General features: G+C 44.0%; 1 protein-coding gene across 3 annotated transcripts in view; it reads left to right on the top strand.

Moving 5' to 3' along the window:
* Positions 1–27,620, top strand: part of MAD1L1 (mitotic arrest deficient 1 like 1) — a 558,561-nt gene that overhangs the window by 370,219 nt on the left and 160,722 nt on the right. For 2 of the 3 annotated variants that reach the window (XM_030577083.1, XM_030577082.1), the window contains exon 16: positions 14,741–14,948. In XM_030577083.1, the coding sequence (XP_030432943.1) occupies positions 14,741–14,948 (208 nt within the window). Of the gene's footprint in view, positions 1–14,740; positions 14,949–20,504; positions 21,261–27,620 lie in introns of those variants that run through there. The other variant, XM_030577084.1, reaches the window with a different exon arrangement.

Here is a 27,620-nt window from a genome sequence, read left to right as displayed (position 1 = left end):
ATTGTCAGTCTTGTATGAGCAGATTGTTTTCATCCTTCATAGTCCTGAATGCAGTTTTATGGGGAATGGCATCTTGTCAAAGTTTTGAGGGAGTTATATAAGCCAACACATAAATTAGCTGGTAATGTGTGGCTATGGCATCCACTAATGATATGACCGTATTCCACTCTATAGCAACAGGATGTGTGTGCTGACTTCTGCCTTAAACTGCTGCGCAATGTTCTGCTGGAGCAAATACCAGACCCAGGCTGAGGTTTGTAAAACATTTGCCTCTGTGAGAGGTGATCTTTTTCTTGAAGTATTCTAGATAGAACCAGTAAGTTAGACTGCAATCCAGTTTGATTCCTAAATAAGTGACAGCTGGCTGTAAAAGGGAATGGACTATCCTCAACATGACTGTAAGGGGTTGATTGGCCAGGCGATTGTTCAGATGGATGGTGTGGCCACCGTCTTAGGGTACGTCTACACTACCCACCAGATCAGCAGGTATTGATCGATCTATTGGGGATCCATTTATCGCATCTAGTGTAGACATGATAAATCGATTCCCAATCGCTCTGCCATCGACTCCTGTACTCCACCGCAGCGTGAGGCAAAAGTGGAGTTGACAGGAGAGAGGTGGCAGTTGACCCCGCGCCTTGAGGACACGAGGTAAGTCGACCTAAGATACGTCAATTTCAGCTACGCCATTATCGTAGCCGAAGTTGCATATTTTAGGTCCACGCCCTCCCTCCCCCAGTGTAGAGCAGGTCTTAGACTCATTTACCTTTGTCAGTGGAGACTTACATTATGTGACCAGAGCATTCATGTCCTGGCAGAGTGATCCTTGGATATCATGTAGATCCTTACCCACTTTAGCAAGATAGATGTTATCTGCACATACATACTTATCAACTTTAGTTATTGGTAGGTCATAAGTATATATGTTTAAAAGGGTTGAAGCTGGAATAGATCTTTGTTGAAGTTAGTTACAGAGACTCCTAAGCTGGCTGATTTGTCTCCAGCTTTCAAGATAAAGCTCCGATTCGTCATCATTTCTGTAATGAATCACACCATGAGCTTACAATGAATAGTAGCATTAAGCCCGTATGCCAGACAGTATCATATGCAACTGACATCCATCAGAACAGTGCCATTCTGTTCCAGTGATGCCCCAGTTTCCTACTAGAGCACCAGGAACATTGTGTATTTGCATAAGTAAGGTGAACTTTAGACTAAACAGAAAACTTGATGAAATCATAGCCTGCATTTTATACAACAAGGAGTTTTTCAGAGAGGCACTGTATTTTGAACAAGGAAGGATGTGATAGATTACATATTGACACTACTTTCATGGACTCACTGGAAGCCTGGCTTAATTCAGGGTAATTAACAACAAAACCGAAATTACCCAAAGACAAAATGGAAAAAATGATTCAGAGAAACTATGGAACCTTTCCTTTAATTTGCCAATGTGACTGATCCAAAATATGAAAGTCATGGATTGATCCCAGAAAAAAATAGAAGTTTAAAAACATGGCTATTGAATATAATCCTGAATTCAGTTGTTTGTTTCTAACACTGAAAATAATAGACCTACTACAAATCTATATTGGTGAAGATAATTGTTTCACTATTCACTGCATGCAACACAGTGGAAAATTGTGGAAGTAAAATCATGGAGGACAGGACAGTTGGGAGTGAGAATTTTGTCATTTAAAAAAAAATTGCAGTCTTGTCCACACAACTTTGCATCTGTCAAGCATGTTTTTGAGCATATTCAGGTTCATTTGGTCTAAACTTTGTAATATGCTAGGTGCTGAACAATCAGATATGTTGTTAAAGATGTATTGAGATCTAAGAACAGGTACTGGAGAAGTAGTAACTCTAGTTAGTTAGTAAATTGGGGACTCTGTTGTTGTATTTTTGTGTTTTACTTAAACTTTTCATTTTGGATAATGTGTGCCTTTTTATGTTCAAGGAATAAATATGCTTACACAGTGAATCACATAATGTGTGTGTTGTATTTCTTTTCATAAGACCTTTGTGCATGTTTTCAGTCCTGCCGTTTCCCCCTCCCCCATCCCCCCACCCCCCGGGTCTAGGTGAATACAATACAGTTACTCATTGGAAAGGTGGATAGGTAGCTAAGGCCTTGTGGAAGAATGAACTAGATCTGGAGATCTCATGGCCCTGTGTCACCCTGCCCCAGAATAGAGCAGAGGGAAGTCCTCCAGGCAGCCTAGAGTGGGTGCAGAAGAGCGGCCAATCAGAGGGGCTGATGGAGCAGCCAATCTGGGGCCAGAAGGGCCTTTTCTAAGACAAACAGCAGAGCAGAGAAGTTCAGTTGCTGTGTGAAGCTCAAGGAGTGAAGACCTGGTGACTGGAAGAGCAGCAGTACCATGGACAGCTCACTGAAAACAGGACTGAAGTGCAGGGAAAGCTGCTGAAGACTGGATGCCTGGCTGGCAAGAAGAGCAGCAGGACCAGCGGAATATCACTTTGGGAAGGCTGAAGCCCAGAGGGACTGAGTATAGAACCTGGCCAGGCCAGCGAGGGTACCGAGATGGGCCCTACTGGTCTGGTTGAAGACTGAGCCCAGGGAGGCCTGTTGAAACGCCACTAGCTGCGGGTACTGAGCTGGGCTCTGGCTGGGTGGTTGAAGAAGGCAGTGCCTCTGGGAGAAGCCTTAGAGGTACAGCCCCATACCAAGTCCATGATAAGAACTTGGACTGTGTAGCCCAGAAGGGGGGACAGTTGGTGCTGCTCAGCCAGACGGCTGAGTTGCCAAAAACCCACTGAGAGAACCATCGGCCAAGGGGCACTCACTAGAGGCAGATGCCACCCTGTTATAAGACCAAAAACCGAAAGAAAGCTAACACTCAACCAACCAAAGGGATCACCCGCAAGACTGAATGCCACCCCAAAAAAAGGCGGTGATCACAGGCATATCCGCCAGAGAAAGGAGGCACTTGTGGGAGGCAAGGTGCTAACCCTGGTACCCAGCTTTGTCTACATGGAAGATTATTTTCAGTATAAGCTAAGATGTGAATGTAACCGGACTTAATTTATATCGATACAACCCTCGTGTGGACACTCTTATTGTGGTAGGAGAGTGGGATTCTTTGGTTTAGTTTATCACTTGGGTAGTGAGGTTTAAGGTAAACCAAACACTTGCAGCAGAATAAGTATAACCCTGGTTTATATTGATATAGTTATATTGGTTTAGCTGGTAAAACTTTCCCATGTAGGCAAGGTCCATTTTGTCATCCTTGTTCTGACTGCATAATATAACCCAACATACTTCTTTTCTCACTCTCTTTTCCCTTCCATTCTCACTTTTTACATCCTGGTACGTTACAGTTGAAATTCCCTTTGTAGCCACCCAGGATTTTTCTCATGTGCTGAGGTTTTCCAGAGTCTCATCAAGATGACAGGTAAAGCAACAGTAAGTTACCAGCTCTTACTTTCTCATGCTATACATAGCTAGTAAGGAGGAGTATTGATTTAGTTTTGATGCCATGTATTTTATAAATATGCATGAGGATTTGGGGTTATTTAACTGTGCTTTTTAATTCTCCTTGCATTGCTGACTCTTTCAGTCAAGGATTTCTTTGTGTGCACAGCAAGCTGCTGTGTGACAGCCCTGTTCTCACTGGTTGGGACCTTTCCAGTGTTTGTTAATCCCAAGTCTTCAGAAACGTTAGTGTTCAAAAAATAAAAGGATGAAGTATCTCTCTTCTGTGTGAGGAACAGAGCCTGTTGCTCTCAGGAGACTGGAGCAAGAAGGCATGGAACAAGTGGCACTTCCTTCCCTCCAGGGGGAAGGAAGAACAAAAGAGGCACCTGATTCCCTTCCTCCAGGAAGAGGGGAGAGGTTCATTTAGCTGAGGGTTCTTAAAGAGTGTTTAAATGAAGGACGTAACCTACAGAAATGGAGAAAAAGAGATTCTTCGGGGGGCAGGAAAATGCAGCAGCATCCATTTCCATTGAGAAGATGGAAGTGGTAGAAGCTTCTGGTCTATATTTGGAATGGAGATTCACAGTTCCCTCGTTCTGGGAAGAAAAGAGCAGACCAAAGAGGCATCTATATCTTCAACACAGTTAAGTGAAACTCTAGTGAACAATGCTAGTAAACACTGTAGATAGCTACATGGTTAAATTGTGTATATGTCTTGTGTGTGTGTGTTTGTACACTCTTACAATAATGAGGTGTTTGGAACCGCCCTCCTGACTTCCCCAGACAAAACAATTTATTATAAGGGCAGTTTATCTCCTCATTAGGAGTGTGTGTGGGGGGGTGGGGGGGGTGGGGGAGGATAGTGGCTATGTAAGATCATGTCTTCCTGCTTGGAAAAGCAAGATTAGTGGTGCTTCACTGACCACAGAAAGTGGCTGCAACAAAAAGATTACCTGTCTGGGTGGTGAGAGTGGCTTCCTTATTAAAGATTAGCTCCATGGAACCTGTTCATATGGAGTGAATGTTTTCTGTAAAGCTCAAAAGGAAAATACTCATTGCTGACAGAGGTTGTCAGATGTGGGTCCTCCAAACTATTCAGAGTCTGTTGCATTTTCCGCAATGTTGAAAAAAGTTTAGTCTTTTCTACACTAGAAGTTAAGCCCTTTCCAACACTAGTTCAGAGAACCTATTGCTGACAACCACTGTCAGCAGAGGGTTAGTTTCTTAGTATAAGTGTGACTTAAAGGGAATGAAAGACCATTGAAAGATACTGAAACAATTCAGGACTTCCACTGCACTTCACTGCCATGCTGTAAGTGTAGACAAATCCTGAGTTCAGAGCTTCATGAGTTCCAGGCATTAGACCACAACCTAGTGAGCCTAAGCAGTATGTGATTTTCTTTTCTTTCTTTTACCCAACCATCCCCACTCTGAATCCTCTTGCCATGTGATTGTTAGACTGCGTTCCACATTCAGAGCCCTTCCCGTGAGGGGTTTACAAAGATCATATCCAGTTTGGTGCTGGGTACAAAAGAAACACCTCTATTTAAAATGGCATCTGAAGGGCTTCAGCATAGCTGGTAAAATTTAATGCATCATGAACATTACAGCAGTGCTCAAAATGTGCTACATGTTGTACAACCACATAGGAAGATCTAGTCTGCGGTTAGAGAGATGATAGTCACAGTGCGAAGAGGGGGTGGGGGTGCTGTTTATGATACATCTAGCTCCAACTGCCTCTTTGCCTAGTTGCTAATTTGCTGTAGGCACTGCAGTACGAGAGCGTCTCGGGAAGAATTTCAATGAGGAGACTGTAGTGTGGCCTTGCAGATCAACTCAGGAAAGTGAAGGTGCAGAGGACAGAAATGGCTGTGGAAGAAGCGGATGAACAAGGGTCAAGGGTGGCATCTGTGAGGGAAAGACGTGGTTGGATAAGTAAGCAGGGAAGAGTTAGGTAAGTCCATGAATGTGAGGTCAAAACTCTTAAACCTGATGTGCTGGAGAAGAGCACTGAGGGGACTTGGAGGAGGAGTGAGACACACAAGTCAGATCAACAAGGTACAAAGAACATCTTAGCAGCTGTGGTTTTTAAGGACTGGAGGGGGGTGATGTGGGTGCTGGGAGGCCAGTGAGGAGGAGGATACAGTAATCAAGAGAGGCGGGAAGAGTGGTCAAGAGTTTATATTGTCTGGACAGAAATAAAAGGCTGGATCTCAATGTTGTGGAGTGGGGAGCAATAGGATTTTAACACACTCTGGACAAGGGGAGAGGAAGGAGTGAAAGACAACTGATTCTGCTGCCAGTTTCCAGTGTTGTGACCCCTGTAGAGGATGGTCACCTCAGGGTGATAGGGAGTGGGATTTGGAGAAGAGGGAAGAACATGTGTGAAATATGACTTGAACAAGCATATCCTTTCTCGACATCCCAGGAGCCTTCTTTTCTCAGCTCTTTCTATTCCAAGCGTGTGCGCTTCTGGCAGAGCAGCAGGGAGCAGGTGGTGTGTGTTCGTGATTGGTTAGTTTCCTTTGTCTCATCTTTGCAATCCATCTCTGTGAATACTGTTCCTGTTCTGAGGGCTTTAAAGATCTCTTAGTGTGGTTATCTTCTGCAGCAGAGGAAGCAGGGGTTTGGTCAGTGTTTTGTGCTTATGTACTTTGGGTCTGGAGGGAATTCATGGATATGGTTTAGTTTGGATTTTGCTCTGATCACTTTTAACAAGCTTGAGCAGTGAAACGAGTAAGAAACTGAAATTACTTGAAAATGGTGTTTTGTGGAATGGGATAACACTTTATTTTGTGACTGTCATCTGCTAATATAAAGTGAGCGAACAGGCTTCTTTGTGCCCTTGCAGCTGAGAACTAAACAGAGACACTGCCAGAGTAACCACAAGTGGAGACCAAATATTCATACAAAAGGTTAGAGAAAGCCATTTACAGGCAAAACTGCTCACCCACACAGCCAGGCTGACTCGACTCAATGCAAGAATGTGGGATAATCTACAAAAATGGAAATGAAGCCTCCAGATGTAAGCATGAGAGTGCTGAGAAGAAGAAAAGACCATATGCAGAGCAGGGTGTTCAGGAACTTTTTCACTCCTCCCCTCTTGAAAGACCATCCAAGCTTTGTCTTGCCTTTTAGCTCTCCATTTAGAAGTAGTTTTCCCAACCATCGTCCCCTGCAAATGAGTGCAGAGGTCATTTGGGATTTTCTGCCAAGGGGGCATTAAACCATCTTTCCTATCAAGTTGATATAATTTACTAAGCAACATTAGATTCTCTTGATTCCTGCTTAAGTTCCTTTGACACGGTCCATAGATTGAATACATATCTAATTCCAGAAGCCATATGGATTTCTCTGTTAAGAACTCAATGTATGAACAGGCTCTTCAGTTGAGAAGGAATGTTGTGTGGTGTTGTTTGTATTCCGGTATCATCCACAATGTCCTAGGAACTGTCCACACAATGGCATTAACAATCCCTTTCTGAAAAGCTTATGATCTTTCTCAGTTGGGAATATTGCCATATGCTCCAGTGCAAGGTAGAAAAGATTAAACTCTGCTGTCCATATGTTGCACCAGAAAATCTAATTTTTTAAATTTTACTGACATTAAGGATATAACCAATATGTTCAATACATTGTGCCACTTGTGATAAGTGCATATCAGATTAATCTGTGCGTGTTGACTTGTTTTCTCTCCAAGGCAATGGAACATAGTTGCAATACATGGCAGTGTAAACTCAGTTGTTAAAAATGTTAAAAACTTGATGAAGTGTCTGAGTCTTCTGCATTTGTTTCATTAATGAATAACAGACCGACTAATTTGAGGTAGTTGAGACCACTTCCTTTGCTCCCAGACGTCTCTTCTCAGGAACTCTGAATATCTGCAGCATACTTGTAAGATTAAATGCATGTGCTGGGCATTCAGGGTTTGATATAAAAATGTCACATCCTTTTAAGTGCTTCGTTCATGCCCATACACCTCTCTCAATAATTTGTGAGTAGATATCATCTTGAGAGAAGCTTTTATGGCTTTAGGAGAAGGGCTTATCTGAGTCATGAGTATGTAGCTTCCAAACACTCTTACTGAAATGCCAGAACCATCTTCAAGTATAAACACGTTCAAGATGGCATCACTGGGAGTTCTCTCTCATCCACACTCTATAGAAGAGATGTCTATTTTTTAATTAGATTTTAAGGATTCTTGCCCTCAGTCATTAGTTCATCAATGGACTTGTAAAGCTAAGGTTTTCCATTATTGCAAGTCAGAACCTCACTGAGTAGCTCACCCATGCTTTTGTGTCCCTATGACATTTCAGAAGATAGAACCTGTCACTGGTCTTTCCATGACTGTTGCTTAAAATGTCTGTGTGGGACAGAGATGGTAAGGTGATTGTAGTTGCTCAGCATTCAGTGGGAAGACTTCTGTGGGAGTACACTCTTTCCCTCAACTAAATTCCCAGGCAGGCCTGTTTAGAAAACTAAAGGCAGCACATCAAAACAACGTGTTATGAGTCGTGGAACATATGAACTTAAGAAGCATCAGCTCATCTCTATGGAGAGGTCTGAGCATCATTGAGGCTACCAGAGCTGAGCCATTTGTAGAAATGGGCAAAAGATATAGATCCATTTTTGCACAGATGTGGTTTTGCTGCCTCAAGCACCAAATCAACTAGTTAGCATCTTACTTTCCAAGAATGAATAATTCATGGTACTGCTCAAGTGTCAGCCACACCTGGTGGCAATCAATCAAGTCATTTATCACTTCACTCCAAACTGACAGTCTTTGCACTTTTCTGTCACATCTGAATTACCTGTTCAACATTATTCCATGAAGGAAGATCTAGTGAAGGTCATTATTATGTCTAATTCTTTAAGTTACTTTCTCATCTCTACACTTCTCAAATTTCAAGGGCACTGAAGGGAACTGAGAGAGAAGAAATGTGGCCTGCTGGGGATCCTAGCACTAAGTGCATTGTACCCTTCACCAAGTTTATTGCACTTATTAGCAAAATGTTCAGTACATCTTCCCAGTTTGAGTCACAAAATAATGTGCTATTGAGGAGAACAGACCTTCTACCTGCACAAATGCCAGATGGACTGAGGAATCCTTATTATGTTTTTCTGTTCTTCCAACAAGAAGATTGTCTGCAGGCCTCACGTAGGGTCTCTCTTCAAAAACAAGTCTCACATTTCCCTATAAGAAATGCTCTGAGCCTGGGAAGAGCCAGTTGCTTTTGCACATTAATCCCAGCAATCCAAACTCTGAACAAGCTTTTCACAGTTCTCTGGAGAGCACAGAGCACGTTTTACATCAAACTGAAACATGTAATAAAAAGATGCCTCTTACTCTGCTTTGGTTCAGTACAGAAGCAACATCCACAACAGATGGCTCCTGAGTTGCTCAGGATTCCCATCTCTTGTTCAAAGAATCCTGTGTATTGTACATCTTCTATATCTCTTCTTGAGAGTCCACTGTTTCTCCTCTCCCCGTGGCTTAAGATTAGGTGTGGTTTGCCCTACGTGCAACCCTCCAACATTTTTTGTCCCCTAGTTCAAAGTCAAAAGAATGAAAAACAGGGTCAGCAATATTTGATAGTATATTGCAGGGGGAAAAACCAGTAAATCATGTCCTGTCAAGCTGCTGGGATTCCAGTATGTTGCTTATCTTTTTCCAGGCCCTTGCTCCTGACCAGCATGGAGTTCCAGGCTCCATTTTCCCTTCAGATGGTGCTGGGATTTGGATGCTCCTTTGCAGTCCAGTATCCTTAGCCGCTGCCTACCATGTCCGTGCCTAACGCCAATCCAGAACACTTCTGGCCTTCTGAAATTTAGAGGAAAGTTTCATGTGAAAGGAGTCATGGTACCAATTTTGCGGTCTAATATTAATGTATACACACCACTGAACCCCTGTTATCTGAAGTTATGATGTCCCCTACTATGCAAAATTTGTATTGAAAGGTTTCCCCCTTTGTCTGAAACCCCTGGTATTGTAAATAAATTCTAGATTTCCCAAATGAGCTTCTACTGAGTGCTTTACATTATTATATTTTGTATGAGAGGCAGTGTGGTCCAGTGGCCAGGAAGAGGACTAGGATTTGGAAGACCTGGGTCTGTTTCCAGCTCTGTCACTGCCCTGCTGTTTGATCTTGGACAAGATAACTCATCTGTCTGTACCTCTTTCCCCTCCCACCCTTAGTCATCTCGTCTATTTAGATTATAAACTATTTGGGGAACAGGCAGTCTGTACAGCTCCTAGCACAATGGGACCCCATCTCACTTGGTGCCTCTAGATGCTACCGCTATAGAAAACATATATAATAACATTTTAGCCCTAGGGGAAAATAGTGATCTGCACTGTGTAGAATAAAGAGGAAGCCATTGTCCCTATCCTGATGCTGGAAGGAACAGAGCAAATATGATAGTGATCTTTCCCAGAAATTTAAACTGATTGATTCTATCATGACCATAAGATACTGTCTTCATACCACAGCAGGTTTTTAAATGGGTGCCTATCTGTAAATGAAGTGTAATGTCAGATTAATGAATTCACCAACTATGTTAGGAGAGCTGGTGAGCCCCTAGGACTGAGATTGCATTCCAGTGCTGATTTAAGAATATGTTCTGGCAAGGGTAACGAGAGGGAATGTACCGGGCTGGTAGAGAAGTTTTGTGGCAATGCCTTAGAAAAGCTAGACTGTATTACACAGAAAGAAATTGGAGTAAACAAACTAGTGCCTAGCAGTTCAAAGTGGTCTCAGCAGGGAAAGTGTCAGTAATCTCCAGTATTGTCTGTTTTTTTTCAGTTTAGTATCCAGCACATGATTGTGTGAGAGGAGCTAGGTTAAGGTGCTCAGATCCTGCAGTGGTGGATGCAGCATAACATCCTAGTTGAAGAGAGTGGGAGCCACACCTTGGATCTTGTAAACATTTTTATGGGATGAGTGTGTCTGGGAATACCAGCGTCCTCTCATCAGGCAACCAGTGCGGTTAATTGTGATTTTGAACCTCTTGCCTTCCCTGGAAAGCAAAGTGAGGGCAAAGACTGGGGAGAAAACTCCTTGAATCAGGACCTGCCAGTTAGCCTGCCTGTGTAATAGGGGAGGGGAAGGAGAGTCCTGTGTTCAAATGATCTTAGGTAGGTCGCTGCCTCAGGGAACAATCCACATTCATAGATGCTGATGTGTGGTATGTTTGCCAGGGACAACTTGCCTGATAAACTGAGCGGGGGCTGGGGGCGGGAAATGTCTGAGATTCCAGCTCCTGGAGGGTCATGGCCACATGGTGTAGAGTTTGTAAGGCTATTTTCTTCTTCAATGGTGAGGGATGGCAGGGAATAGCCTAATCCTCAGCAATGTGTGCCCCAGTGGGGAGGGATAGCTCAGTGGTTTGAGCATTGGCCTGCTAAATCCAGGTTGTGAGTTCAGTCCTTGAGGGGGCCATTTAGGGATCTGGGGCAAAAATCTGTCTGGGAATTGGTCCTGCTTTGAGCAAGAGGTTGGACTAGATGACCTCCTGAGGTCCCTTCCAACCCTGATATTCTATGATTCTCCTCAACTTTGATCTGTTCAAAAACTTTTGCTCCTCAGTCTGTTCCTCCCCCGAATTCTGAAGAATCTTTACTCTTTGTCTACATGATCACAGGCTTCCTAGCCAGTTCTCAGCCCTGGCTGCCTCTCATCCTCTTTAGGAGGCAGCTGCAGGGAGTGGTGCTGGGAGATGAGTACATGTTCGTTAGAGATCAGACAGCCAGCAGGGGGCCACTGAGGAGCTGTAGGGCACTACTGGGCTCAGAGTACAGCAGCATTCCGGCTAGCTGCCTGCCAGCGACAGTGTACGCCCACACACATGCATACCGCTCACACCCAATCCCAAGCAGGCTCGCCTTCCCTCACAAACACCCCTGTGTCATACATACCCACTTACACAGATACTCTCCCCCTCCTTCCCTTCCGGGACAAAAGCTAGCAACCAATGTTCAATAGGGACAGGGCCAGCTCCAGGCACCTGCAAAACAAGCAGGTGCTTGGGGCGGCACATTTCTAGGGGCGGCATTCGGGCACCGGCCATCATAGGTGCTGACTCTGGGGCATGGGGAAAAAGTGCCCCAGCTCACCTCCGCCTGCTCCCCTGAGCGCGCCACCAATGCTCCACTTCTCCCTCTCCCTCCCAGGCTTGCTGCACGTGAAACAGCTATTTCGCGCAGCAAGTCTGGGAGAGAGGAGAAGCCAAGCAGCAGGGTGCTCAGGGGAGGCAGCAGAGGTGAGCTGGAGCAGGGAGTGGTTCCTCTATCCCCTGTTACTTCCTGTGCCCCACCACCCTAGCTCACCTCCGCTCCATCTGCTCGCCTGGGGGGGGGGAGGAAGCAGAGTGGTGGCGCCCCCGGGGGAACAGGTGGAGCAGAGGTGAGCTAGGGCGGGAGGTTGCGGGGGGCCCCCAGGAAGCAATGGGTAGGGGGAATGCGGCATGCCCGGGGGAGGAGGCGGGGCTAGGGACTTGGGGAGGATGTTCAGAAGGGGTGGAGTTGGGGTGGGGCCTGGGGCAGAGGGGCACGGAAAATGGGGGGAGGGGCGGACAAAATTTTTTTTGCTTGGGGCGGCAAAAATCCTAGAGCCGACCCTGAATAGGGAAGTTGCAACTAATTCCTAGAGGGAAAGCAGAGCCAGGGAGTAAAGTGCTTTGAGCTGCTTGTCCTTTTCCTGCGGGGAAGGAGCTTCAGAGAGTGAGGCGCATACCTGCCAAGAGCTCCAGAACACCAGGCCTGCCTGGGATGGATGTTCAGAACGTGGCACTTATATACCCTTTTACTTTGTCTGCAGAGTCCCTGTCACCAACCTGTTTTCCATGGGAATATTACTAAAACAGGGAAGCCGAATAACAGTAAGAGCCACTAGAGAGCACTAAAACAACTGTAAGATATTTAACCCTTAAAGTCCTGTTTCCCTCACTGACACTTTGCTCTAACAAGAAAGAGGGGAAAATTTGTCTTTTATTTGCTGTTTTTTTCCCTTACTGACTGTGAGATCAAGCATGTAGTGTGAATTCTAGCGGGTAAGTAGTGTCAGGAAAATGTCAGGCAACAGGTTGTAGAGTTAGTTAATAAGATGAAATTGGTGGATATCACACACAACCTTTAGAATCTTCAGTTAATACAGATCAATGTAATTGAATTTATAGAAAAATCAATGTACATAAGCCTAAAATTAAGATAAGTACAGTAAAGTGGTTCCTTACATTGTTCAGACTTAGAGTCTTACACTGGGCATATTTAAACCTTGTGGAAACCATCAGAAACAAAAATGGAAGAAAAAAGTAAGTAGAGATCCCCCACAGGATGGCGTGTGGAGCCAGACTTCCTACATGATTATCCCATGGCGTCATCCCAGTGTCCCGCCACAGGATAGGTTTGACAACCTTTTATACACCTTTCCCTATTCCACTCACATACATCCAGGACCATATTGAATCAAGTCAAGTATCATCCTTTTATTCATATTGGTATTCTAGGAGACCAATTTTAGGGTTCTGGTCGTCCATAATTACATTTCCGACAATTAACCCAACTATTTGCGTCAATCCCTTTTGCAATAATTTAGGTACATCAATACAATTAGCTCTTACTACAAAAAGCCTCTAAGATGCTACCTCTTTGTTTGTGTTTTACTTATTTATCACCAAATGCATTACTAAACTATCACAAGAGACATAGTGTAAGATTTTATAAACTTAGGTCAAACATATATAATTCCATAACCTTTGGTCAAGCTCATAATACTCATGCTATCTTATACCAACTGCCAACTTCAGTAGGGCTCACTCTAATCCCTCAACATTTAATGCTTAAGACCTATTGCCCAGCCTATTGTTAATATATATATTCTGGTTTATGTACATGTTTGTTGCAGCGTTGATAACTTCCATATTATTTTACCCAAAATTATAAATCCTCCAATATCAGGTCAGGGTCAATGGTCAACAAGATTAGTAGGTTGAACAGCCTTTTTGATTAACATGGCCAAAGAAGAAGAGTTTTTACTTTTCAGAAATGCAGACATTGGCCACTTTAGTTCCTGTTGTTTTACCAGATGAGCCTACAACACAACAGTGTCAAGCGAAATCTGGAACAGACTCTATAGCAAGCATCGCAGTATCTGTAGGGAATGTTTCTAGTGGAGAGAAAAAGTTCCTGAGAGTCAAGACTCCCGGGTTCTCTGCCTGGCTTAGCCAGTGAGCTGTTGTATGATAGTGCTCAAGTCCTTTAGCCTCCCTGTTCCTCAGTTTGCCTGTCTGTAAACTGTTTAAACATCTAGCGCATTTTTAGTGCTAAGTAAAAAATGAGGTTGGGATAATACTTACCATACACTTGGGTTGAGATTAATTATTGTTTGCAAATTCACTTTTGAAACTCAGATGTCATGGAAGTGTAAAATATTATCATGTTAAACACCTTTTTATGCAGTCCACATTTCTGGACTTCAGCTAAGCAGGATGCAGTGAGAGCCAGGGTGAGCAGAGGTTTTGCTCACTGCTTTTTGCAGTCCAGGTGAAGATCATGTCTTTGAAACCACAAGTATAATATCAGTGTTGCCCTCTCACTTTGAAGGGATATTAATCCATTATTTTAGGATTTGGCTCGCTGGTTAAGCTGCTGTAAATCTAATTCACCTTCAAGAAAAGTGTAAAATGAAATGTCTCTACTTGCTTGGGACAGACTGGTACAACTCACTAAGGACTCCAGCACTGGACTCCTGTGGACATCAGACTTGTACTAATAAATTAGGCTGGCACTGTGTGTCCTGCTGTAGTTTAAGGCTTCATTATCAACTCCTGCCATCAGGGGATTTCAAATGCAACCATAAAACTTCATTTCTGGAGTTAAACCTAACAAGGAAGGTGTCATCCAGGAGCAAGTTCTGTTCAATCAAAACATTGGTTCTCAAACTTTTGTACAGGTGACCCCTTTCACACAGCACATCTCTGAGTGTGACTCCCCCGCTTATAAATTAAAACACTTAAAAAAAAATCTAACACTGTTATACATGTTGGAGGAGAATCGGGTTGGAGTGGCAGCTGAGCTCTCATAACTTGTGACCCTCCGAGGGGTCGAGAACCCCTGAGTTAAAAGGCTTTTACTGAGGGAAAGCAGCCCCTTCTCTGACTGGTTTTCATTGCTGGAATTGTGACATCAGTGCTCTGTAAATGTACAATGTCCCATGTGTGTTACTGCTGTGTTTTGCCTCCTTGTGCAGTGTGTGGGGACTCGGGCCAGTTACACAGTTTGCATACCATCTTTGGATTTTGCAGGGTGACTATGACCGCAGTAAAACCAAAGTGCTTCACTTCAGCATGAATCCAGCAAGCCTGGCCAAGCAGCAGCGAAAGGAGGAGCAGCAGCAGCTTCAGGAGGAGTGTGAGAGGCTGAGAGAGCTTGTCAGGGTCCTGGAAGGAGGAGGCTCTATCCCTGGGAATCTGGAGATGGTTGGAAGTTTGCAGTCACCCCAAGAAGTTGCAGGTACTTTGCTGGCCTCTAGCTGTGTGTCTGTCTTATCTTATATTTATCTCACACACACACACACACACACACACACACACACACACACACACACACACACACACACACACACACACACACACACACACACACACACACACACACACACACACTAAATGAAGCGACCTTGGCTGGGCAGTGGTGATAGAGGACACAAAGGAAATATCTCCCTCCTTTCATGGCTGGACTTATTGCTGGAGGTCTCGTGGATAGCACAAAATAATTCAGCTATGGAGAAATAAGTGGCTGAAATCTTTTCTGACCTGGTTTAAAACAAATATTGTTTGTCAGTATATATGTGCCCCATTAATCACAGCGAAATTCACTACTCGTGAAAATAGTACACTTCACAGAGTCTCAGACTCTGCTGAGGTACAGCGTCTTTCTTCCATTCAAATACAGGACTGAGACCTTATAATACAGTAGCTGTGAGGTTCAGCAACCTCCCGTACACAGTCAAAAACTGTAAATCAGGGTAACAAATTTAGCAAAGTCTGACTTGTCACCTAAAGCCCTGAGAAGTGACTGGACAGAGTTGATTCACACTAGAACCCAAGAGATCTAACTATTGAAACTCAGACCCACATGTACTTGCCCTCAAAACTTCCTTGCTGTAGCTGAAGAGAAAAATAAATCAATCTACACAATGGACAGAAGAGCTGTGGGGAGCTAACGTGTTGTGATGCTGGCAGTGCATGGAAGGTTAGTGCCTGCAGGGAATGATGCTCTTTAAGGTGTGTGGCCCAGAAGACAGTGCTTTTCTCTAAGGCTGCATGTGTAGGAAATTTGTGACCCGTGAGCCTTCTCAGCCTTGGTTTAAAGAAATCCCCAATGGAAGTGGCTCTCATTGTTATTGCACTGAAGTACTCTGAAAGTAGCCTGCTAATTTTTCCATTAGCTGAAATGATAGTATTTCATTATTGGGTTTATCCCAACATCTCAGTGGATTATGGCACTAAATAAATACAAATAATTACACAGAAAATCTAGGTGTCTGAGTAAGGTGTGGCATTAACTGCTTCTCTGTGGGGAAGGAGGGTTAAGAGGTCACTAAGGTTACAGGTGCAGACTCAGTCCATTCGCACAGTTGTTTATCTATTCATGGTAGCACCCACTAAGTGCTAGGTGCTTTCCGAACATTTAAGGAGCACTGTTCCCACTCCAAGGAGTTTCCAGTGTAAGGATCCCAGAGAGAGAGGGAATTCTCAGGGATAGTGTTTGCACTGCAATTCAAATCTGGATGTTACTGTTTAAATTATAATAAGTGTGGCTGTGTAGTGCCTGTCTCCCTTTATGCTTCTGCATAGTCTAGTGCATCTAATGCTGCAGATCTATATGTGGGTGTCACTGCTCCCCAAATGCAGAGGTGGGGTCATATGTTTGGCTCTGCCACTGCTGAATGAATTTCTGAGGTATAATATAAAGTAATTATACCATTTCCTCTGGCAGGGGGTATATTTCTCATATATGCCCCCTGTGTTTTGCTGTTCATTTTTATTCCACATCCTGTCCCTCAGTTTGCTTGTAGCTGTTCGTCAGGCGTCTCTGTGCCAGAATGCTACCAAGTTTGTCTGTAGCTCATCGTGGATACATTTTTAAGTTGTTTTCTATTCTTTCTTTGGTTCTGACAGTAAAACAAACAGCTCTCTGGGTTTCAGTTTATTTTCAGCTAGTCATGTCTATGTCGTTTGTGTCCCTTCTCTCCCGAGCCTTCTGCTGCGTCATTCTGACTTTTGTTTGCTGACTTGTATGGAAGAGAGACCGTCAGTTGCAGTGTCTAGCAGGGTCAGATATGCTTTTGCCTGCAGTCTCTAGTGATTGTTTATCACAGTCACAGGAGGGATCCTTGCAGCCTCCAGGTGCATCTCAGTGCATAGGGAAGTATTCATGTAAACAAAATAGAAAAAATAGCTAAGAGCAATGCACTGAAAGGGACCCCTGGACGGACTGTGTGATCAGAGGGAACAGACATGCTATTGGTTTGCATAAAGAAAAAGAAGAGCACCCTTTTCTCATGTTTCATGACCATGTGTGAATCATTCTCATATAGAGACACTGCCGACAACAATGCAGGAATCAGTTTAACGCCTTTATTTTGCTGCACAACCATGCTTGTTTTCAGTGACGTATTCTTGTTGCCATTGAAAAGAATGACAATATTGGGATGTGCCCAGGTATGTTGGGCTAGACAGGTGGAGCGCTATTCGAAGACATGCATGATACTGTTACATCACTTAGCACTGAAAGGGCTAGTTACACCTGTTTCTCACTGTCCTAGGGATGCTTAGAAAACATAGATGACTATGTCACCAAAAAAATTAAGCCCAGGTTTTCCCCAGGTGGGGAATGAGAGATCCTCCTCTTTCTCTTTTCATGGGGATGAAATCATAAGAACATCACCTACAGGAAATGGTGGTGGAGCAGTCCTGCCATGTGTCTTCCAGTGTAGCTTGTATACAAGATGCAACTGAATGGCTTGCTGAGGAAACTCTCTTTGTTCACACTGACTGTCATTGGTGTTACTGGAGCTTATGGTGAACAGTAAGGGGCTGATTTTTACTGAAGCCATAGGGATCCGATGTTTCCATGCAAAATGTCATGAACTGAATATTTGCATCACTGTTTGGAACACTTGTTGTATCTACCTTTGCAAGGAAATGGGCAGGTTCAGCACTCTAAACTTTGGAGGTGGGCAAACTCTCCAGGTTAGGGCTGAACTGCACTGGTAGAGTTGGATAGAGGAAAACCTCAGACTGATTTCTCCTCCTACAGGAAAAGAGCGGCTGTGTAGGTCAGGGTCAAAAAGACAATGAGGGCCTGTCATAAACAGATAGTTAAGGGTTAATGTCTCTTTCCCCTGTAAAGGATTAACAAACAGTGAACCTGGAACACCTGACCAGAGGACCAATCAGGAGACAAGATATTTTCAAATCTCGGTGGAGGGAAGCCTTTTGTTTGTGTTTGTGGGTTTTGCTTTGTTCTCTCTCTGGGCCCTGAAAGTGACCAGACGTGCAACCAGGTTTCTTGCCAATCTCTGTGCTACAGTCTCTTATATATTCAGAATAGTGAGTATTAGGTAGGAAAGGCGGTTATAGTCTTTTGATGGTTTTCTGTATTTGCAAATGTGTATTTTGCTGGACGGATTTTGGTTGGTATTTGTGCTGGGGGGAGACTTCTCTCTAGTGTCTATAAGTTGAAAGACCCTGTAATATTCCATCTTGAGTTACAGAGATAAATTTTACTTTTTAATTCTTTTATTAAAAGTTTTTTTTCTTTTAAAAGACCTAATTGATTTTTTTCCCTTGTTAAGGCTCAAAGAAACTGAGTCTGTACTCACCAGGGAATTGGTGGGAGAAGGGAAGGAGGAGTGGGGGGGAGGAAAGGTGAATTTCCTCTGTGGTTTAGATTCACGGAGCTTGAATCTGTCTATCTCTCCAGGATAGCCCAGGGAGGGAAAGCCTGGAAGGGGGAGAGAAGGGGGAGAAAAAACCTGATTTCTGTGTTGTGATTCAAGGAGTTTGAATCACGGTGATCTCCTAGTGTACCCAGGGTGGGAAAGATCTGGGAGGAAGAAAGGAGGGGGAGGGAAAATGGTTTATTCCCCTTTGTTGTGAGACTCAAGGAATTTGGGTCTTGGGGTCTTCAGGGAAGGTTTTTGGGGGGGACCAGAGTGCCCCCAAACACTATATTTTTGGGCAGTGGCAGCCTATCAGATCTAAGCTGGTAATTAAGTTTAGAGGAATTCATGTTGGTACCCCATTTTTGGACTCTAAGGTTCAGAGTGGGAATAGAATACCATTACAGGGGCCATGTATAACTTTGCGTTCTAGTGCTTGGCATGTAGGTGAATATAAACTTTGATTGTCACATTCTGCTAAGCCTTGTCCTTTAGCCGTACCCATATATGCTGAATGGGTCACTGTCAGAGATGAGAAATATGGGTGGCCTTTAGCCAATCATCTTTGCTATGTTCAGCAAGCTTGTTTGAGCTGCAATTATGCTTAAGGTTTGAAGGATTATAATTACAGCAACCAAAAAAGACATTAAGGACAATGATGTTGATGGTTTTGATGATAATGTGTTAGCTATTATTAAATTTCCTCTTTGGGCTCGAATGCAGCACGTTTTCTCTGACCACGGTTCCAATTCCTGGAGAGGTAATAAGGAAATTATTATGGTGGACGCTAAAGCTCATTAAATGTGACTCTATTAAAAATCAAGGTTATATTGGACTTTAAATCTCTTTGAGCATAGCCACTGGAGGCTGCAGCACAGGTTGGCAGCTTGCCATGGAGTTCAGTGGTCCTTTTCTCTCATTTATGCCGTAACAGTCTCTATTAAAATGGATAAGATGGCTATTGCAAAGGAGAATTTTGGACAGTATGAGCTATACCCACTTATTGTCCTCTATCTTGCAGTATAAAAATGGGACACAGGACCATGTAGTATTAATGGGGCAGCCCCATTATTGGAAAGGGCTATAACTTTATGGGTGGTTTGTTTCTCTTTTGGTGCCTTCTCGGATCTGGATTGTCTAACAGTGGAGTGTGGACCAAGGTCAAGCTGCCATCTGGGGAGCTCTAATTTTGCTGTCCCAAAAACGGAAGTGTAAATGATAATAGCTTTGAGAAGGTGAGGGAAGGGAAGCGGTGCCCAGGCTTGGAGTAAATGCCAATCCTTTTACCTTTTCTGTTTCCTAAATTCCTTCCCACTCCTTTTCCTGTTCCATGCTGTGTCTGCTGCATAGCAGAGGCTTTCCCCATCATCACTGCCAAGACAGGGCCTTGTAATGGAGATTATTAATTGGAATTAAATTGGGTAATGAATTAATATTAAAATAATCTAATTTTGTTGAATTGACAAACCAGAGATGGCAAAATTTATCACTGTCCAACATTCCTGCGCTGATGATGAATGTGTCTGACTGCAAAGGAGGCCAGAAAGGGAGTGAGTGGCATTTAAAAGTTGCACCTGTCTGCCCACTGTTGGTCCCTTTGTTTCCTGCTACCTGTTTACATTAGAGGGCCTGCACCTGTAAATTAAAAACAGAATCTGTCTGACAGCAAATAGTTAGTGGATTTTTCTGTGCTTTAGTTTCTTTTGCCTGCATCCATATCATGCTGTGCTGTTTTGTCCTCGAATCTTGCTAGCTAAGTAAGGTTGGGCCAGGTGAGTGCTTCAGGAACTGATTTTGGTGCCTCAGTAGGTGGCACTCTTCCCTCTGAGTCAGTAACCAGGCAATTCCTCATTCTGATGATAGGGAGTGCCGTACTGTTGCAGGTGCCTTCTTTCTAATGAGACCTAACATCAAAGTCCAGGCCACTTGCTGTCACTTAAGGTGTCGTGTCACTTTTTGCAAGAGTAGGTTGTTAACCTTGGTGTCCTGACCAAATTCCAACCGAATTCTGCTTACCCTAAATCCCCCTGCAGTTTATAGAAAGCATTTTGTCACTTTCTGTCTTAAGCTGTTTGTAGTGCTTCTGTACGCTGATAATCTGCTGCTTTCTTCCACTGCAGAGGTGGCTGTGTTTCAGTGTTGGGGAAAATGATCCTGAGCCCTTATCTGCCTCACAGACATGTCCAAAGCATTTGGAGAACCCCGGATGAAAGATTCTATAGAAAGGCGGACTATTGGGAGACAGTGTTGCCTAATGGACTGGGACTCAGGAGACCTGGTTGTGCTACTGGCCTGCTGGATGACCTTGGACAAATCATATCGCCTCTCTGTGCCTGAGTCTCCCCATCTGTAAAATGGGAGCAATGATGCTGTTGTCCTCTGTATAGTGCTTTGAGATCTACAGATGAAACGTGCTATAACAGAGCTAAGTGTTATAATTATATTACTACTTGTGGTGTTAATTTTTCCGTTTCAAGCTTCATAGCTCCCATGTTGGTCTGAATGATACATTAGGGCTGTGAATGAGCCGATAATGGACTGTTCATGAGAGAAAAATCATCCTGATTTCCCTCCCTATCCTAACTCTGTCCCATCTTTCCAATCCAGGGCTATATATGGCTAGTTGGTATTGCTGTGTGTACCTTCATTTGCCCTATGTGGTTCCTGCATTTCAGTATTGACTAGGTTATAGTTGGTATCTAGACATTGCCTGTAAATGCTCTTCACATTATACTGAGTGATAATATGTTATAACAGCGGTTCTCAAACTGTGGGTCAGGACTCCATTTTAATGGGGTTGCCAGGGCTGACTTGGACTTGCTGGGGCGCGGGGCTGAAGCCTGAGTCCCATCCCCCGAGGCTGAAGCTTGAGGATTTCAGCCCTGATGTTGGGACTCAGGTTACGGGCCCCCTGCCAGAGGCTGAAACCCTTGGGCTTCAGCTTCTTCTCCTGTCCCCCTCCCGTTGCTGGATCAGTGGGACTCAGGCTTCAGTCCCCCCTCTTGGGGTCTTGTAGTAATTTTTATTGTCAGAAGGGGGCGCGCTTCAGTGAGGTTTGAGAACCCCTATATTAGAATGAACTTGGACAGCCCAGAAATAGGGAAAACATCTTACACAATGAAACCTCAACTTTTTGAGTGCCTTGTGCGTTCTATGTCCTTTTAACTGCACATGCTTTGCTCTTCTTTTGCTGGGACACTGAAATTACTGCATGTGCTTATAAAAACCATATCCCCAGGTGTGTATGGAAGCATGCTACTCAGAAGGGGTAAAAGCCAGGCATACGTATGGAAACCTTGCAAGATAAAGACTATATTACCTTTATGATATATAACTCCTCTCCTCCAGATGGATGCCAAAGCTCTTTATAGACAGCACAGGGATGAAGTCAACCACCACTGAAATACATCTACCTCTTCAGTGGGAACAATGCACCCATTCTATGGCAGCACACCACAGGTCAATGAAAGAAATGGGATCCAGAGCCTACCTTAGTCTATGTGCATTGAAGAACTTAGAACCTAGGCAATCCAATGGTAGCCACAGACTGAATAAATCCCAGGGGATGCCTCAGTCTTGCAAGTTGTTGGAAGTGTATGAATGATGTGAGGCTCTAGTAAGACACTGAAGGGACTGTAAAAATCCAACAGCTGTATGAGGAGTCAGAGGTCTGTAATAAATTCTGCAACTTAGTCCTTTTGTATTCACTGAATCTGTAATACTTGGCAGCAATCAAAGGTTACCCCATGGAGAGCACTTATCCTTCCATGGTGAGCAGAGGAGCTGCAAGTTTTCTTCCTTCCCCTTCTCTTCAGTAGGATTCATGTGTGGACTTTTAAAAAGCTAGCAGTCTTTTTGCTCATATGTGAGGGGGGAGGGGACATGCTGTGCTGTGTTTATAGAGCTCTAGAAATCCCTCGCCCGATATACAGAGTGTTTCTATTTTATGTACTTAATATGTTTTAAAAGCACCTGTCACCATCTCTCTGGGCATTGTATAAAAGTTAAAAACAATGATTAAAATAAAAGTGGAGCTGTTGGCCCGGAGAAAAGCAGCCACTTTGCCAGGAAAAAAAGGAAGCAAAGTAGCCCAAAAAGGAAATATAAAATAGGCGCAGATAAAGCGACTCAAATAAAAAGACCTTGGAGCCATTTACAAAGGGACTGTGGGCAGGGAAGGAGTTCCATAGACAGGACCCTGACTTCAGAATTCCTTGTTGTCGATCTAGATGAAACCTCAGAATGGAGATCTTAGCAAACATTTCAGGCATGTACTACAGAGGTGAAATAGTCACTCATTCTCTATGTAGATGCCATTTTAATCACAGTAGACTTACGTGACATAGCCTTGTTTTTGTCTCTGAAAGGGAAGGTTTGATGTTTGCCTTGGGTAGAGGGCAGGGGTAGAAGGAACCATTCTGGCTTCTAGGACCATGTAAGTCAAAGGACAGTGGGTGGATATTGCTGGAGAAGCATACACTGGGATAGCTGACTTACACCTTGCTATATGTGTTGATGTAGAAAAGACACAGTGATAAAAACTCTGCATTTTTACATCTCTGCTGTGTGGAGGCTCTCAAGCCAGGACTGATTGTGATTCCTTCCTCCCAGACCAGCAGTAGGGAGAACAAGTAAGCCCCATTCCTTGCTGTCAAAAGTATCCTTTCAGGCTCCAGGAGTATCCTCATCAGTCTCTCTGTCACTGAAGGAAGTAATGCCAAAGGGACAGGGAAAGAAGTCATTGAGCAAGGAAGGGATCAAGTGGTCTCTTTCCTCATGTTCAAATTCCCCCCTCCCCTCCATATCCGGCATCAGATGCAATCTGCTATATTGTGGACAGGACTCAGGATGTCCAATGGTTCTTGTGTGTCTGTCTCTGATGATGGTTTCTTTACAATCCACATACAAGATGTCAGGTGTCAATATGTTTAGCCTGTAGGCTTCAGTAATTTGGCTGTTCTGTTTGCTTAAGAGCTTTACTTTGTGTGTGTTTAAAACCAGATCCAAATATGCTGATTGTACAGCTCCCGTCTTGGTGTCATTGTTAGATGGCTGGATGCTTCTGCTGGATTCTTCTCTGCAGCCCTGCAGATCCCCTTAAGAAACAGAAATTCATTGTGATCTCAAACTGCCCTTTGGATCTTGTGGGATTGTAATATAAGCTGCAGTTTACATCACAGAGCAGCCTTTGATTAGGAATGATGTGCCATAAGGCTTCTGGTTGTACACAATTGAAAATGCTCTTTCATTCAACAGCAGGAATGAGAAGAAAGGCTTGTGCTGATGTCTCAGATTTGGGCCTACACAAATTCACTGACATTAGAAAAACCAGCCTGCCAATGTGGCAGAATGCTCCAGCAGGGGAGAGTCTTTGATCTTTGCTCTGCGCATTGTCATTGTATTGTTTCTCCTTGAAATTAAAGCTTGTGAACAGCCCAGAGAGGTAGAAATCTATTAGAGAGAGTGTGCTGTGGGTGTCAAAGTTACAGGAAAAATGCACTGAGACTCATACTGTCAATGAGGTGATGGTTTCTGGGGCTGGGATTATTCAGAATTTATTTGAGTGAGTGAGGGAAGACAGATAGGAAGGGGAAAATACTTGGTTTATTGACTTGATAGAAAAAGTTTCCGGCTTAACTAAATCCAAGATAATGGTGCTTCTGCATAGCAGAAAAACTTGCTCAATTCACTTTTTATCTCCAGAATCCTGAATTTCAATTTCCAGGTCAGCATTTTTGTCTGGGAGCCAAGATCTGGCTACATTCACGAATAGAGGAAATCCACAGGCCTGTAATTCCAGATGAGTGGAGATGAAAAAATAGAGCAGCTCTTCTTGCTCCAAAATCGTAAAGGAGATTGAGGGTCAAATAAACTGCATAACCCAAAGGAAAACAGGCCATATGGGCTCGCTGTCTGCTGGGTTTGCTGTGCCTGCCTGGCTGTGAAGCCATTTCCCCTGGGAACAATAGTTTTCATTTGTACGCCCAACATTTTAAAATTCTTGCTCCAATGCTTCAGGGGCTGCACATGAAGTGAAATATAGCTGGGCTCAGTATTCTAGAGGAGCAGCTGTATATAAGAAGTTTATTTTTGACAAGTAAATTGATGACACTGCATTAGGTGAATGTGATGTGCAAACTTGTCACTAAAGTGTAAACATGGTGACAGCAGGACCAACAATTCCCAGCTTAATCAAGTAAACTGAGTAACACATTCTTTGAGCTATGAGGTACTAGAGACTGATTTCCATATTAAATGAAAGAAACACCATAAATTCAACACTTAAATTCATATTTTAATCACACAAAAGTCAGGAGATTCAAAGCTATGATTCCCACAGCAATTAGGTTGTCCCTCATATGCAAATGTAGCATTTTCAATTACTTTATTTATTTTGAACTTAATGTGCCTTAAAACACATTCAATGTCAGCCAACCTACAGCCATCATGTAGAGTTGCCAACTTTCTAATTGCACAAAACCAAACTTCCTAGCCCCACCCCTTCCCCAAGGCCCTACCCCCTGCTCACTACATTCCCCCTCCCTCAGTGGCTTGCTCTCTCCCATCCTCACTGGGCTGGGGCAGGAGGTTGGGGTGAAGGAGGGTGTTGAGGGCACCATCAGGGGGTGCAGGCTAATGAACGGGGCCAGGGATGAGGAGTTTGGGGTGCAAGAGGTGGCAGTAGGGGCTCGGGGTTGGGGCATGGGTTTACCTCAGTTGGCTCCCAGTCAGCAGCACAGCAGGGGGGCTAAGGCAGGCTTCCTGCCTGTCCTGAGTCTGCGCTGCACCCTTTAAGCAGCCAGCATGTCCAGCTCCTAGGTGGAGGCGCAGCAGGCAGCTCTGCGTGCTGCTCTCGCCCACAGGCACCTACTCTGCAGTTCCCATTGGCTGCGGTTTCTGGACAATCGGAGTGCAGAGCCGGTACTCAGGGCAGCGGCAGCATGTGGAGCCCTGTGGCTCCCCCACCTAGGAGCCAGACCTGTTGGCTGTTTCGGGGCGCAGCACAGATCTGGGACAGGTAGGGACTAGCCTGCCTTAGCTCCACAGCACTGCCAACCAGACTTTTTAATGGCCCGTTCGGCGGTTCTGACCAGAGCCGCCAGGCTCCCTTTTTGTCCAGCTGTTCCTTTTGAAAACCGGACATCTGGTCACACTACAGTCATAGGAAATATAACTTTGAATATCCTTACTTTGAAACTGGACTGAGACTTTGAGGCAAGCTAAAGAGTTTCTAGTTCTGTTTCAAAATCAAGAATAATGTAAACAAGACACAGACAATCTCACCCTTAATGTTGCATTAAGCAGAGCCTGATCAAACCCCCACTGAAATCAATGGAAATTTCTCCCATTTATGTCAATAGGCTTTCAGTCAGGCCCTTAATTTCCTCCTCCTTTTTTTAAAGGAATAAACTTTATTTAATTGCCAGGTCACACAAACACACTTGCACCATTAAGAAATCCATCAGTCCATGGATTCAATCCTTGCTGTGTATATTGGTTGCAGCACTGATCATGTATTCAGGTAAACATTCAGTATACAGCTATGATTATCTCTGCGTGCTAGTGTGCCGATATATCCGTGCTTGTTCCCTATACTCACTGAAAACTATTCAAGTGACACGTCTGAAGACTTTTTTAAACTTTGAATTAGATTACAAAAGAATATGTCTGAAAAGCTTGACTGATGGATACACTTTTCTTCCTAATCATGAATAATAATTCAGACCACTGAAAAATGATCAAGCAAAGTTTTGTTAAGACTTTCCAGATCAAACCTCTTCTGGGCTGAGAACAAACAGGTGGAATTTTAGTTTAAAAGAAAATCTATTTGGAAAGTAATCAGTGTATGTAAATAGAAGATTATAATTACTGTGCCATCTTATCCATGACACTATCATCAGTACCATGATGCTGTATAAATTCATAGCTTTTTTAATCTGGTGCTGAGATAAAATGCACGTTCTTCACTTAATATATTTAGATCTACCCTCCCTCCACTGCTAATGCCAAGATGGACTTGGCAGCTGGTCCAGAAGGTTAACAAATGAGGACTCTAGAGAAGCAGTGGGAGGGGAAGTTAGTTCCAAAGTTATGGACCCTTCCTGGAGAACATCCAGACAGCATCTCCATCTCTTTTAAACTGAGGGCGTGCTCCAGCTCAAGTGCCCCTGCTGTTAGCAGCCTCATATTGGAAGAAGGCAATCTCTACACGGGTCTGCACTACACACTTATGGCAGTATTGCTGCATCACTCGGGGTTGCGGAAAATCCACCCCCCTGCGCAATGCAGTTATGCCAGCCAAATTCCTGGTGTAGGCAGTGCTGTGTTGATGGGAGGGCTTCTCCTGTTGACACAGTTGCTGCCTCTCTGGAAGGGGAGGTACCTACGCCAAAAGGAGAAACTCTCCCGCCAGCATAGGTAGTGTCTTTGCTAAGCGCTACAGCGGCACAGCTGTAAGTGTAGACAGGCCCTCAGAGACAGAGGTTTAAAACCATCTCAACACCTTTAAATGAAACCCAGCACCCCCATGAATTCCCCCTGGAAATGTATTAGCAACCAGTGCAGAGTCCTAGAGCACTTCTTTTATGAGCTCTCTGTCTGCAACAACCTAATAAGTGGGCGGCTGTTTCTGCGCTAGCTTTGGCTTCCATGTGCTCTCATCTTGTATTACAGTGAATAGTCTAACCCCAAGATGACAAAGGTATGGTTTGCTGTGGCACGGTTCAGCTCAGAGAGCAAAAGTCACACTCATCTCTGTCTGATTGATAAAAAGGCTCTTGACTACAGCTTCCATCTGAGCATACAGGAGCTGCCCAGCATATTTAAGACAAAACCAGACCCTCCTGATATGATGCATGCACTCCCTTAGTCAGCAGATGCTGGTACAGTCTTCACCAACTCCTCCAGCTGCTTCCCCCAGCTTCTCCACATCATCTCAGTGCTGTCTGGACTGAACCTCAGTTTGCTAACCCTCAGCCCCCCCAGACCCATATAGGCAATTGGTCATTTGTTCCACTGCACGAGCCTGGTCGGACATAATGGAAACACAGAACTGGATGAAATAAGCCTGCAGAATAACAGCAGCTGACTGCAGAATATCCCCTCACTGATTCTCTTAATAGCCTCATACACATATTGAATAAAAGGAGTGGCTAAATGCATCCATGCAGTACCAAGTGTAGCAGGTTCCCTAGGCCAGGTAACTGCCCAAAATTGCCCTGTTAGATGATCAGATA

This window comes from Gopherus evgoodei, chromosome 10, assembly GCF_007399415.2.
Source record: "Gopherus evgoodei ecotype Sinaloan lineage chromosome 10, rGopEvg1_v1.p, whole genome shotgun sequence".
Lineage (NCBI taxonomy): Eukaryota > Metazoa > Chordata > Testudines > Testudinidae > Gopherus > Gopherus evgoodei.
Note: the sequence above shows the minus strand (reverse complement) of the source record. Positions and strands in the feature narration are given on the sequence as shown.